The 14,278-nt window shown below is 33.7% G+C and overlaps 1 protein-coding gene across 1 annotated transcript; it reads right to left on the bottom strand.

Moving 5' to 3' along the window:
* Positions 1-1,337: 1,337 nt before the first annotated feature.
* Positions 1,338-3,056, bottom strand: LOC126740511 (uncharacterized). Its single transcript, XM_050446575.1, has 2 exons — positions 2,930-3,056; positions 1,338-1,864 (listed from the first exon to the last, which is right to left on the bottom strand). The coding sequence occupies exons 1-2, from the start codon at positions 3,047-3,049 to the stop codon at positions 1,343-1,345; spliced, it is 642 nt and encodes a 213-aa protein (XP_050302532.1). The 5' UTR covers positions 3,050-3,056; the 3' UTR covers positions 1,338-1,342.
* Between the last annotated feature and the right edge of the window lie 11,222 nt (positions 3,057-14,278).

Below are 14,278 nucleotides of genomic sequence, written 5' to 3'. Positions count from 1 at the left end.
TACATGGCCAAGGTATCGGACTTTTTTTTTAAATAAGCAACATTTTTTAGGACATAGCTACAGGTTGGCTTCTCGAAGCTTAACAAATACCTTTTAAATATTCTTCAAATAATCTTTAAATGTTTTTCTCAGTATGATGACGTCATCCAGATAAACTAAACATGACTCTCAAGTCATTCCACGTAACACTGCTTCTATTATAAGTTTCTCAAAGGTAGCTGGAGCATTGCAGAGTCCAACCGGCATGACTGTAAGCTGCCAAAGTCCTGTTCCAGTCGAGAATGCGGTCTTTTCCTTATCTTCTGAGTGCATCTTTACCTGCCAGTATTCATCGAGTGTTGAGAAGCATTGTGAACCTGATAGCGTGTCCAGGGTGTCGTCAATGCTTGATAGGCTATAACTGTCTTTCTTGGTAATATTATTTAATCGCCGATAGTCTACACAAAATCTGATGGATCCATCCTTTTTTTTCACTAGCACAACTGGAGATGTCCGAGGACTCTGAGAAGGTTCTATCACTTCTTGTATCCTCAATTCTTGAAGCATTGAGGAAACTTTATCTTGTTTAGCTATCAGAATCCTTCAAGGTATTTGTTTTATCGGAGCATTGTCTCCAGTGTTAATTCAATGCTGCACCAAATCAGTTCTTCCCAGGTCATTATCATGCAAGGAAAAACACATCTTAATTTCCTTCAAGAAGATGTCGCAATTTAAGCCGAATTTACACATGTCAAGAAGCTAAAGCAAGTTACTAAATCAAGTAGCTAAAATTTAGTCCTTTTGTTTTTGTGAGCATTTACATGATTTGTTGTTTAGTGTTGATAAAACATGGCCGGAAAAGTTACGCGTGCAACAGTGCGGAATTGTATTTTAAAAGTATGTGGCGAGTTATCCGAAATACTTGCAGAAGAAATGAACAAAACCAAAAAGAAACGTTGCTGGGTGAGAAAATGGCTGAGTCGAAGAGAAATATATAGTGCTTCATCTACTTTATTAAGAGAATTAGCAGCTGACGACGTACCAGAATATACAAATTGGCCGAGGATGTCTAAAGAACATTTTGATATATTGTTGGCTCAAATTGCTCCTCAAATTACGAAAAAGAACACTGTAATGAGATCAGCTATTCCAACTAGAATAAAATTGGAAATCACATTGTCTTATTTAGCCATAGGAAATAGTTATATAGAACTTTGCAGAGGTTATTTCATGTGTCAACACCTGCAATCTCCAAATTTATACCCGAGGTGTGTGATGTTATTTATGAAAGTCTGAAAGAATCTATAAAGGTATTATTTTTAAATATTTTTATTACGAAAAAGTTGCTGACGAAGAAAATATGTTAAATGTTGGAAAAAGCTTTTGCTATTATCTGTGATCGTACAATATCATCGGCAACTGATTCTGCACGAGTTATATTTGTGGATCCATCGCTATGCGAAGAATGCATGTCGGAATATGTAGGGGACTGCAGTGGTGTATAGATGGAAGATGAGGCGTGAGCACTACTGGTATCTGCATATGTGTCGTACTGGTTACTCTGGGCCTGGAGGTCTTGTAGTTTAAAACTTGTCAGAACAGACTGAATGCGTTCCTGTGCTTGTATGGCGGAAAGAGGAGTTAACGTCATTAATTGTGCAGCAACACTGCGACCAAAAGCTATGTATTCATGCTCATTGGCAGGTTCATGTGTCATAGTTTCGCTTATTTTTTTTAGGTCGTTAACTACTGCAGTAACTTGCCTCAATTTTGACGTAGTTCTACTTTTTTTCTGCGATACTTCCTGAGACGTTTCGTTTCTTGCAGCCATTATTTCTTCTTCATTTTCTCGTTTTTGTTCATTAACTTCTTCTTCGCGTTGTATCTGAAAGAGAAAAAAAATATTTGTACCGTATTAGCCAAACTCAAATACTTACGTAATACTGATAATACAACCAGCAGTAAGTTTCATATTATTTTAGGTGCCGGAGTCCTAAGAAGAATGGAACGTTATTGAGAAGGAATTTCGTTTGAAGTGGAATTTCCCCAAATGTTACGGTGCGATTAATGGGAAACGTGACGATTCATGCACCGGCAAATTGTGGCAGTAAATTCTTTAATTATAAGGGTACTAACAGCATTATTTTGTTAGCTCTGGTAGATGACAACTATTGTTATTCCTATATAAATGTTGGATGTCCTGGAAGACAATCCGATGGTGAAGTTTTCCAACAATCGTCTCTATTTGAAGCCCTAGAGAATGGTTTATTACCATATGGTGGTTTCATTGTAGGTGACGATGCATTTGCACTGAAAACGTATTTGATGAAACCGTATTCAAAATTAGCACTTTCGGAAAAACAGAAAATATTCAATTACCTCCTTTCGCGGGCAAGACGAATAGTAGAAAATGCTTTCGGAATTCTGCTTAGCAGATTTCGCATTTTTGAAAAGCCTATGGCATGCTTACCAGAAACTGTGGACAAAAATATTATGGCCTGTTGCGCAATACACAATTATTTGCGAATCACTTCTCATAACACTTACACACCAAGTGGATCGTTAGATGAAGAAGATATAGAAGCCGGTCAGGTTAGACTAGGTTCGTGGAGAAATGAAACTAATACTCCCTTGCCGTCAATAAGAACCTTAGGGGGTAATCATTTTTCAAGAAGTGCAAGAGATCTATGAGATCGACTCTGCCAGTACTTTATGGGCGAAGGTGCGGTACTATGGCAGATGATATTTTGACTGTACTTTAATATAAAAAATATAATATGGAAATTATTGTTCGGTAAACGTGTTTTCCTTATGATAAGAGAGTTTTAAGAAAGGATTTTCTATTATTTTTCTATAGGGTTTTATATAAACAAATTGATACTTACGGGACGGGAAAACACGTATATCGGATTAATTACTTATAATATGAACACTACTTAAATACACTTACATTGAAATTATCCTGCGTAGGCCTCTTATTATCCTCTACGTTACGTAAAAATGTGTCCATATCCTTAAACCATTTTACACTGGGGACATAAATATCCTCCGATCCTGCTCCTGACTTCATAGGGTCCCTTATTTTTTTGTTCTTGAGAATAAGTTGACCTCAACGCCCGTATTTTGTTCTTGATTTCAGGCACTCCGAATCCTTCTATCCCCATGATCTCCTCAATTTCCTTATACGCCGAGCTTGTTTATTTTTGTAAATGGTAGCCCTTGTATCCCATAAGCATCTCCTTTCTCGATACTCTTCTACAAATTTTATTGTTGCTTCTTCACTCTAACGAGACATTTTTAAAACACGCCACAAATAAAAGAAAAATCCACGTCGCAGTCTGTACTTATAAACTCGACTAAAAAACCTGTCTACACTTGTTTAGTCGGCGGTTTAGTTTCTAGAAAGCAAAGGTGGGGGAGATAACTTGCTCAAGTAAAAAGAAATTGTTTCTATTTACTTGACTAAACATCTTACTAAATTAGGTACTTGCGCAAGTACTAAATCAAATTGTTTACATCATACAAGTAACTAAATTTAGTAACTTGAATAACTAACTTGCTTTAGCTACTTGACACGTGTAAATTCGGCTTTACTATACTGGTCCATGGCTAAATTGGCAAAAGATTCTTCAAATAAGGTTTGTTAACATACAGGAAAAAGTCTGTTTGAATAACGACGAAACTTCTATCAGCATTTTTCATGACTGCCACTACTCCTAAAATTCCTTGAACATCTACCTTGCAGCTTTCCATGGACTCAATCAAAACAGTCTCTCTCTTTTCCTCAAGTTGTAGCATTAACCACCACCTCTGAATTTGCTGGTATGGTAATATCCTTGGATAACTTAACAACTCTGGTATTTACTTTATCTTCATATAGGTGGTGTATCTCGTCGTCAATATCCGGTTATATACATCCATTTTAAACTCCTAAGCATTCATAACATCTAATCCTAATATGACATCATCTATCTATGATTTCTGCTACTAGTACTGCCTGTTGGAATGTTGTTAAGCCAATGGTGACTGTAGCTTCTTGCAATCCAAGAATCGGGATCCTTTTTCCATCCGCAGACTCCAGCATTAAATTTGGTGGTGCTGAAAGCCTACAGTGAGCTACGATTTTCGGCTTCACGATAGTATGACTTGATCCTGTATCCACCACCATCTCACATTCAGGGTCGCATATTTTTCCCGGTACTACCAAGCTCTCTCCAGGACGTGGCAGCCAGTTTAGTTTTATACGTGGGGCTTGGTAGCACCCAGCCAGCTTACGCTCCAAAAAGCTGACTAGTTGAAGTTTTCCTGTTTCCTTGGGTGTCTCAAAGGCTTGGGGCATTGACGTTTAAAATGCCGCTTCTCATTGCAATTTCAGCATTGGAATGGTACTTTAGGTTTCCTTGCTAATAATGACTCAATCTTCTTTAGGCGGTCTTCGAGATCACTTTCCGAAGTTCTGATCTGTCTTATTCGTGACTGCCTTCTAGTTGCTTAAAAACCTGCCTCATACTCTAGTCCATGGGCCAAAGCTATCCTTAGAGCGTGGTTAGTATCTGGATCTCGAACTCCGTCAATAAAACAATTTATAGAAATTTGTTCTCGGAACTCTGTTGGGGCTGAAGGGTAAGCCAAATTTACTAATCGAGCAACATCGACCTCAAACTGTTGGAGTCCTTCGTCGGCTTGTTGTCTCCTAAATTTTAATTGGGCCTGGTACACTTGTTGTAGATGTGCTTCACCATATCTCATCTCTAAGTTACGCACCAGTACATCAAAATTGAGCTCATCCTTAGACGGCACCATTCTTAATATTTCTATAGCTTCTCCTTTAAAATATACCTTAAGATCGATTGCCTTTCCTTCGTTATCTCAGCGATTTCCCCTAGCAGCGGCCTCAAACTGATTCAAGTAGGTCTTAATAAGGTCTTCATTTTCTTTCTTTAGGTCATCTATCATGGTCCTAATCAGGTCTTCATTTTCTTTTTTCAGGTCAAATTTAATTGTCTTTAATAAATCTTCTTGTTTCTTGTCTCGTTCTTCTTGTTTATGGTTTCTTTCTTCTTGTTTTTCCTTCTATTTACGGTCTCGTTCCTCTTGTTCTTTTCTCTATTTAAGATCTCTTTTTTCTTGTTCTAATTTCTGTTCGTCAAACTTCCTTAATAGCAACTCCATCAATTTCTCGGTCTCCATCTTGGCCTGATTTCTTGTTAAAGGTATCTACTAAAATACACTTCCAAATATCCTTTACTTCTGACACCAATTGTAACGAAATTCAGGAACACACTTTTATTGGCAACGTCAAAGCTCTAACCTAACTCGCCTTGACTGTTGTTTAATTGTTTCCAAGGTAAAAACTGGGAAGAATTTCGAAATATTTAGAATTCTCTTCATTTTTTTTTCAAAAGAGACCAATAATTTTAGGAGAATACTGACAGTCAAAGCAAGCAAGTATGCAAATTCTAAAAAATTAAAAATACAGGGATTTATAATAATATAACACAAATAACCTAATTTGGGGCTAAAATGGGGGGCCTCAAACAAGATGAAATACTTAAAAACTAGATACTATAGATAAAAATATTGAACCAAACGTAAGTAGAACCCTAAATAAACTCTAAGAATCAACGTTAACTAATAAAATAGTACAAAAACTAGGAGAATAATTCACGTTTTTACATTTTCATAATATGTTATAAATCTTATGTATTTTTTTTTAATATATGTCAATTATAATATGATATAATTCAATTTTAACGTGCACGAAAAGTGATCAGAGTAAATAATGATGATAAAAGTGTTTTACTTAGAATGATGTTGGTGCAAGTTGTCTATATTTGATTCGACTCGACGTTATCACCACGAGTAGTAAGTAGTCTCTTTACTTAGGGCGTGCTTAAATAAGCAAATACACCGTCGGCATTTAATGAACGCACTTTCGGCATACGAACAGTGCACGCACACCTTGGGGGCGCCACGCATATGAGGGAGGATGTCCATACATAAACCTTATTCGTGCATTGATTCATATTATGCCATTCGGTAGGGTGTTTTATTACTCTAACGAAATATGATTTTTCTAGCATACACTAATTTTATGAAAAATTCATTAATAATTAAATAAGAAGTAAAAAGCAATAAAAGCGTAATAAAATGTCTTCAAGTAAAGGACAAATCAATCATTTCCTTTATTATCATAATAAGTTTATGAGATATACTGGTTTTATAAGTGTTATTCAGTTCGAGCAAACAAAAAGAAAAAATCCCAATACCTATTCAATATAAATTTGAATGTTGGTAATATAAGTCATAAATCTTCAACAATTGTCCAAGATTGTGTACACTCAGTTTTAAAATGAAAAAAGTACTATTCAGATATACGCTTTTAAAAGTATTAATTTTATTCCATTGCCTTTCAGAACCTACAGAAACCATTCTTCTTGAATTTACATGGATTATAGAACCCTGTTTATTAGTGATAAACAATCGTTTCTGAAGTGAAGGAAATTAGAAAAATATTTGGCGTTAGTATACAGTTAATAAAAAGTTAAAATATTTTAACTCTATTCTAAGAAACTTCATAAAATTTTAGTTTAGCTAACAAAAGTGCGATTTAAAGAGACAAATACCATCTCCTTCGGTATTTAAGAAACAACTGATAGTTATTTTTTGTCCGCAGAAGTCATCGGTCAAATCTGATGAAGCCAATCTGTATTAGATCCTTCCCTGTACCCTCATTACTTACTTGAATGTATGCTTTTAAAATGCGCTTTTTCCTGTTATTTTAAAAACAACATTTAAAATCGGGTCTTTTTGAAATGGAGTATTCAAGAATTTATTTTTGCGATCAGTAACTAAAGTTGGTATTAGTATTATATTGTTGCTTTGCTATAGAAAAGCAGACCATTCATTATTATTCTTTAAACCTTTTGAGGTACTTCACTTCATTATTATTTCTCTGTTAAGAGATTAAATTCATATGAAAAGCATTATGTTAATTTAGAAGGTTGAAACTTTTGTTTTTGGAATTTATAATTTATTTAATGTGCTCCAGAGAGCCTCGGAGTCTTTTTGTATTTTTTTTAGACTTGAAATGAATAAAGACTATTTTGTTTTTGTAAATATAGGTATTAAGAAAATTTGTGCTATTTTTATATAAGGATTATTTTCCCATGAGCGAAGGGCTAGGAGACTGCATTATTTCTAATACATATCATTTGTTTTATTATAATAAGCTATTACAATAGAAAGACGCATTTTTTGGACAGGAGATAATAGTCAAATTCGGATTTTTTTTTAAATGAAATTAAAACATTTAAAGCATTACATTTCTTTTTGGTTTATAATAAATATTTTTCCAGTTAGCAGATTAAATACATTTTGTAAGATTTTGTTATTTTATTTATTAACGAGATAACCACATTAAATGCTATAGTTAACAAAATATAGCTTAAGTGTCGTGCAAACACTTATTAATAGGAAGGAACCTATGGAAATATTAAAAGTGTCACAATAAAATAAAATCAACTTTCTAAAATTGGTCTTTTAAATGACAAAATCTAAAATCTCCAATTAACTCTAGTGAATTTTATAAAACGTTTATTTTTTTTGATAAACAATTTCGGTTTATTAAGAATTTTCAAAAAACAGAAAGCCTCACTTCTGAAATTATTAATAATCTAAATGAAAACAGAAAATGCTTGGCTATTTTCCTGGACTTCTCAAAGGCCTTTAATACTGTTCCTCATGACCGATTGATTAACTCTTCAGAACAATATGCTATTATCGGTCCAGTGCTCGAGGCTTTTGAGAGTTATCTAGGAAACAATATGTCAAAGTCAATTATCAAATAAGTTCTTCACTAAATATTAAAATAAGTATTAAACGGAAAACAAATTTAGGACCTATTTTGTTTTTAACGTATATTATTTCACTATTGGAGTTAGTAGTAGTAGTAGTATTAAGGGTGGGGGAGCTAGAGCTCGGCCAGTAGGCCTAAACAGTCCCTTTCCGTCAACCCCAAAATCACCCATCCCTACGCCTCCATTCCCAATGCGCGATCTTCACTGAGTCGGTCCGTCCTTTTAATAAAGGCTTGCACGTTGTCCCAGTCCAGATCTTTAAGATCCTTGGAGTGTCGTTGCTCCGAAAGCTCCTTCTCAGGCGACTCCACCTGTTACAGATATCTAGTATGTGGTATGAAGTTTCCTTCCCTGTACCGCAAATCAGACACAGTATGCTTTCTCTTATACCAAGAAGGTGTAGATGCCTGTTTAGACTGTTGTGCCCAGTCAGGATTTCCACCAAGTTTTTGATACTCTGTCAGTCTTTGTGAGCAGTCGCTTTGCTTTAGAGCCGCCATGGTCTGGTATCATTTCCTTGGCCTGTCTACATCATTCTGTTCTTCTCCAATTCTTCCTTGTTTTTTCCCAGGCCCAATTAGTAAGTGCCTGGAAGATTTGTTCTGTGGCCGTTATCTTCCATAAACGTCCGCCTGAAAAACTGTGGTGTGTTTCCCTAGCGGAAAGGATTCCCCTGTGTTCGTTTCCTTCCTGTACACACTAGCTCCGGCCGAACTGTGGTGCTTTTCATCCATGATCTATCTCGGTACCAGGCCTGAAAACCATTTGGTTCTTTAATTTGGTTCGCCAACCATTGTTCCCTTGTCGGGATTTCGACTTGAAACCCCTTTTTTAACTATTGGGGTTAAATATTAATGATGAATTAATGATAAAATTATATCATATGCTGACGACACAGAATCGATTCTTTCAGGGACGTCACTGTTTGATAATTTTTCGGAATTATTGTAGTCTTCGGCACAATAACACTATTAAACTTAAAAAAAAAACTTTAAAATCTTGGTAAGGAAGCATTTGCGAATCCACGTTCTTTGGACATTTATTTATAGAACGCCTAGTGAAATTTTGTCTTTTACTGATACTATTTAAATAAATCATTTTTTAGAAGGTTCACTGGAATTTCCAACTGTATACTGCTGTAAAATCCAAAATAATTTCTCTCATCAGTATTCAGAATATGTGTTTTATTAATCCCAATGACATCCTACGCCATGAGGTAGTTCATATTTTTTTTTTTATGAAAATATGATGATGACCATGGTAAACATGTACAAGTTTTGGTACGTGAGGAATTATTCAATATTGCTGAAAAATTTTTAATAAATTAAGAATAATTAGGAATATTTTATTTATATGGTTTTTAGCAAATTAATTAATTTTATACAAGGTGTCTACTATAAAAACCTCTAAACTTTAAGAGGTGATTAAACAAGTCATTTGCAACAAAAAAGTCGTATAACATTTTTTCAAAAAGTTGTTAGTTCTTCTGACATTTTTTGATTTTATCAAATTTCTTTGTTTTTTTTTCATATAAATAAGAATATTTCCGTTATTGTTACCACCAAATAAAATTTAGATACACCATCTGAAATAGAATTAAATTTGCTATAAGACGGGTATATTTAAGTTTTTGAGTAATTTTTTATACCCGGTTTTATCAAAAGTTAAATGTAACATTTGGGAAATGTGCAAAATTAGTGGTATCTTCTTCGTTGTCGTTTTTCTAAAATTTGGTAAATAGGGACATGTTTTTTTTCAGTGAAAACTACTGCATTTAATATGCTTTCCAATGATATACTTAATTTTGTGATAGCTATTTGTTTTCACAGCAATATCATGGGCAAAAGAAAGAAAACCACAAAAATTGAAAATTTTCAAATTTTATATTTCTTGATTGACCAAAATTAAAAAATCAACATTTCATTAAACAAACCTAAAATTATAACAATTAATTGTTCAAAATGTCTTCTCTCTTCAATACAGTGCTGTTGATGCATCTTCTTCTGACACTATCAACAACCCGTTTAAGTTCAACGCGTTTTTGTCGCATTTCATTGCAACACACACTAATTCGATTAATTAGTTCGTCTCGAGTATTAATGTTAATATTATAAATATTAGATTTTAATGTGCCCCAGACATAAAAGTCAAGGGGCGTAAGGTCAGGGCTTCTGGGCGGCCATCTTACCGGACCGTATCTTCTGATCCATTTCTCCCCAAAGCATTGATTCAAGAAATTTTGCACAATTCTGCCATTATGGGCTGGACATCCGTCCATTTGAAACCTGTCTAGCGGCTAAGGGGATTTCTTCCAGAAAGTCAACAAGGTCATTATTTAATAAATTTGAAAACTCATTGGAATTGGCCCGAAAAGGCGACGTCTCATTACTCCTATCCATACGTTTTTTTTAAATGAATAAACGGATGCAAATTATTTTTTTTAAGAACTCTATATACGGTGGAATGGTGAATCCTTAATGTAGCACCAATGCGGCGAGTACTTCTAGATCTATCTTCTATAACAGCTCTCATAATCGCAGGTTCTTGTCTCCAGCGTTGACCATTTTGACCACCTCCTCTAATCCGCAAACCTCGAAAGGAACCAGTTTCCCCACAGCGTCTGAACACTTCTGCAAATGTACTTTGGGGTTGCCATCTATTAGGAAAACAAAGCGCATACACCCTTGCTGCCTCCCGCGAGTTTCCATTTGCGACACCGTAAATAAATAAGATGTCACGATATTCAATGTTTGTGAAACTAGGCATTATTTTTTTAAGCATGTTTAAATCAAATTACTTATTTAACTACTTAAGTCGAAGTGAAAACTTAATGACAGTTCTTGTCAAATTGTAAATATCTATGCTTTTGTTTTAAAATCAAGTAATACATCTGTGGCAAGAGGGTTAAAAGGGTTTTCTCAAATTTACTCACTTTTCAGGATAGACGAAAGACTAGATTTAAAGGATATTATTGATTGATATCTTTAAAATAAACGCTCTAAAACATTTTTGCATAAACGTATTTTTTAATTTATCCTAAAAATTTAAGTTATTTTTCTAAATGTATCTATGTTTTTTAAAAAAAATGGGTGGACATAATTCAGAGATACATATAATCCTAGCCGACAAAAGGGTATAATTGGACCTTTTAAAAACATAAGATGACCAACAGAATGTCAAACGAATCTAAATCAAGATAGGCCCTTTTACCGATTTGTTTTTAAAATAAATAAAACTCAGTATTTAAAACAACTAGACTTATTAATTATTATCACTTTATTAGAAATTCCGTTTTAAAAATAGTTTAATAAATTATTATTGTACTTCATCAAGTACCTATTACTTATTACTAAAAAAGAACAAAAAAGTTTTTGCTGACAGAACTAGAGAAACCAATCTTTAAATTTTTACTAGATACGCACATTAAACATTAAGACACAACAAAGAACCTTAATCAACAACAAAAATATTTTTCTCCAAAAAAAGAGTCTTTTAAACAAACCCTATTAAGCGCGGTGCATGATTTTTTCCCAGCAGAAAATACAAACGAAACAGTAAATGAAACAAACTAAACGATAGACGTATTCTTTTTAAAGCTAAATAAGTTTTAAACCAAATTAAAAACACCCAAATTATAGGAGAAGGGAAAAAAATTAAAAAGATGGGAAACGAACTCTAAACTTAGTTTCTAAGAAAATATTTAAAATTCTATATAACTATATTCTCGATCTACATCTGGATCGACATCATTTTGGACCTGTGCCCGTGATGTGACGTTTAAATTTACATAAAAATCGCGTGCTGCCTCATCAATTAGATCAAGGAGTTCTAATAAGTTTTGTTTTTTTCTTTTTATCGATACTCCTGCTACCAGATAATATTTGAGCTACCTTTATGTCAGATAATTTGATACTTGAGGTCTTTCTCTTAAAATTTAAAAATTTGAAATCGTCACTCTCTGCTAAAGACTGTTTAAATTGAACCATACCAAATTCTTTTTTGTATCTTATCCACTTCTGTGCCCTCCACATTAGTTTTTCTTTGTCGTTTGTTTGTTTTTTTAATATTAAAGGGCCTTTCATAAGTTGGGAAAAGTCCAGAAAATCTTTTGTTGTCATTTCGTTTACAATAAACTTACCAGTTTCATTTTTATTCTTTATTTTATTACTAGACTTTCCTGCTAATCTTACTAAATTTAACCAGTCGCGTGGAACATGTATAGGAAAGGGTGACTTCTTTTTATATTTTTCGATTAAGGCATGGTCCGAGTCACACTCCATATGTGTGTGACCTGGTATTAAAAATTTATGATCAACCCTTTGCAAATGCTTGTGGACTGAAACAAGATATGTAAACATACTGGCAACATGAGAGTTTTTGTTCTGCTCACTGCACGTATCACTGTAGCAGATAACGTGATTTATCGATTCATCCAAATTTAATAAATATTTGTATAGGCACGAGGCAATTTCGTTAGCTCCTCGACCTGCAATACCTTCGTGCCACATAAAATGAAAAGATTGATTGGTATTGCATTCGTGAATGGTAAGATTATAAGTGTGTAATTACTTTTTATAAAAAACAGTTCTTGTACTTAAATAAGGTATTGGAAGCACTTGCTGTAGGTCAAAAACTATGACTTTTAAGTTTGGATTACCCAAAGCTAATGCTTTATCGACTTTCTTCACTTCAAATGCAGCTTCGGCTTCAAAATGATGAACTCGAAGCTTATATTCCAATAAAATTTGGGTTTCTTGATCTTTTGCGCATTTAATCTGGATAATCACAGTATGAACAAGTGTCGTTACTGGGTTTTTTAAACTTTAAATTTAAACTATCAACTATCTGAGAATATATTTTAAAAGATACTGGATTTGAAGTTTCCTCGGTGTATAGGTTGAACATTTTTGTTTTATTTAAGTCGCATGGCAAATACTTTTTCTCGGTATGTTTTCGAGAATAATGCGATTCGTACGCAGGAAACTTTTGTATGTGGTTAATGATAGTATCGTTTCTCTCCTTCGAAATTTTGTGGACTGGTTGGTGCTTCCCTCTTTTATCAGAAGCAGGAATCCCGCTTTCTGAAGAAGACTTTTTTAAAATTACACTACGGATAAATTTAGTTGTTTCACCAAAAATATTTAAAAAGCATACTTGGCAGACTTGCGTTCGCGCATTTTTCGAATCAACGAAGTAGGAAACACTTTTTTCTATTTCTTTTGTTTAAGATGCTTAACATTTGGGACTTTTTACTCTTTATCTGTAGTAGAGACGATATATACATAACTCTTCTATTGTATTCACCTATTTCCCAATATTCTTTAAATAAAATTATTCTAACTTCGTCTAGTATATTTATGACGCATTTTCTTCGACAATTTTGTTTCAAAGGACGGGATTTCCTTTCAACAACTTTTTTTCCACTTTTAGAGGTATACTCTTTTCCAGAGTTTTTTAACAATTTTCTTATTTTTTTTCCAGCGTTTTCGTTGACTTTATTATTTGTACATCTTCGGCCTCGTTTAATTCACAGCTATTTTGATCAACTTGCTGTTTATTTTGACCAATATTTTTTTCATTATTTTTTTTGTTTTTAGCTTCGTTTCTCTGCTTTAACTTCTTGCTACTCATGAAGTTTGTAGACGAACCTGATGCTTGATTTACTGTATTCGAGTCCTCGCTGTCGCTTTCTGAATTTTGAATATAACACGGGTCTTTTAAGCTATCATCTGATCAGTTAATCATCTAAGCAGTTAAAACCTGAAAAAAAAATGCTATAAAATTAGAATACCCTATTTAAAGAGATATATTTTTAAAAAAATAATATAAGTCTCTAAGCTTGTATACTTACCGGCTATTTCATAGATCGGGTTATTTTGTAGGCATTCGTTAGCTTGGCTATTTGTTTGAACTGGTGACAATTGAACTAAAAGTAAACGTAGAAATTAACTGTCAATTTAAATCCACTTCAGCTTAAAGCCTTACCATTTTGCAACTGGCAATATACTTTGGGGTCATCTGTTGGGAAATAGGAAACCGGTTTTTCATTGTACTCCCTAGCTTTGCTATTTGTTTGAAATGGTGAAAATTCAACTAAAACCAGTAGCAATAATATTACCAATTAATTTATTACCACCCTATTTTAAAGGCTTACCATTATGTAACTCAAAATATACTTTGGGATCTTTTGGGGAATGTAAAACTTGCTGCAAACTGGAAAAAAGCTGATCAGTGCTGATATCTCCATAATATTTATATATCTTGAGGTCCCTGTTTCATTTTCAACAACTTCATAAAATACTAAAAACGAGATAAATTTGTAAAAAACTTCTTATACTTACAAATGCTTTAAAAATGTTCACAATTTAAATTAAGTTTACCTTGAGTACTATCTTGGTCGAATAGCCTTTTAAGGCGCACATTGATTCTGCTATGGTTGT

Source organism: Anthonomus grandis, chromosome 9, assembly GCF_022605725.1.
Source record: "Anthonomus grandis grandis chromosome 9, icAntGran1.3, whole genome shotgun sequence".
Taxonomy (NCBI): Eukaryota; Metazoa; Arthropoda; class Insecta; order Coleoptera; family Curculionidae; genus Anthonomus; species Anthonomus grandis.
The sequence above is the reverse complement of the archived record's forward strand: the minus strand, read 5'-3'. Positions and strand labels throughout refer to the sequence as shown.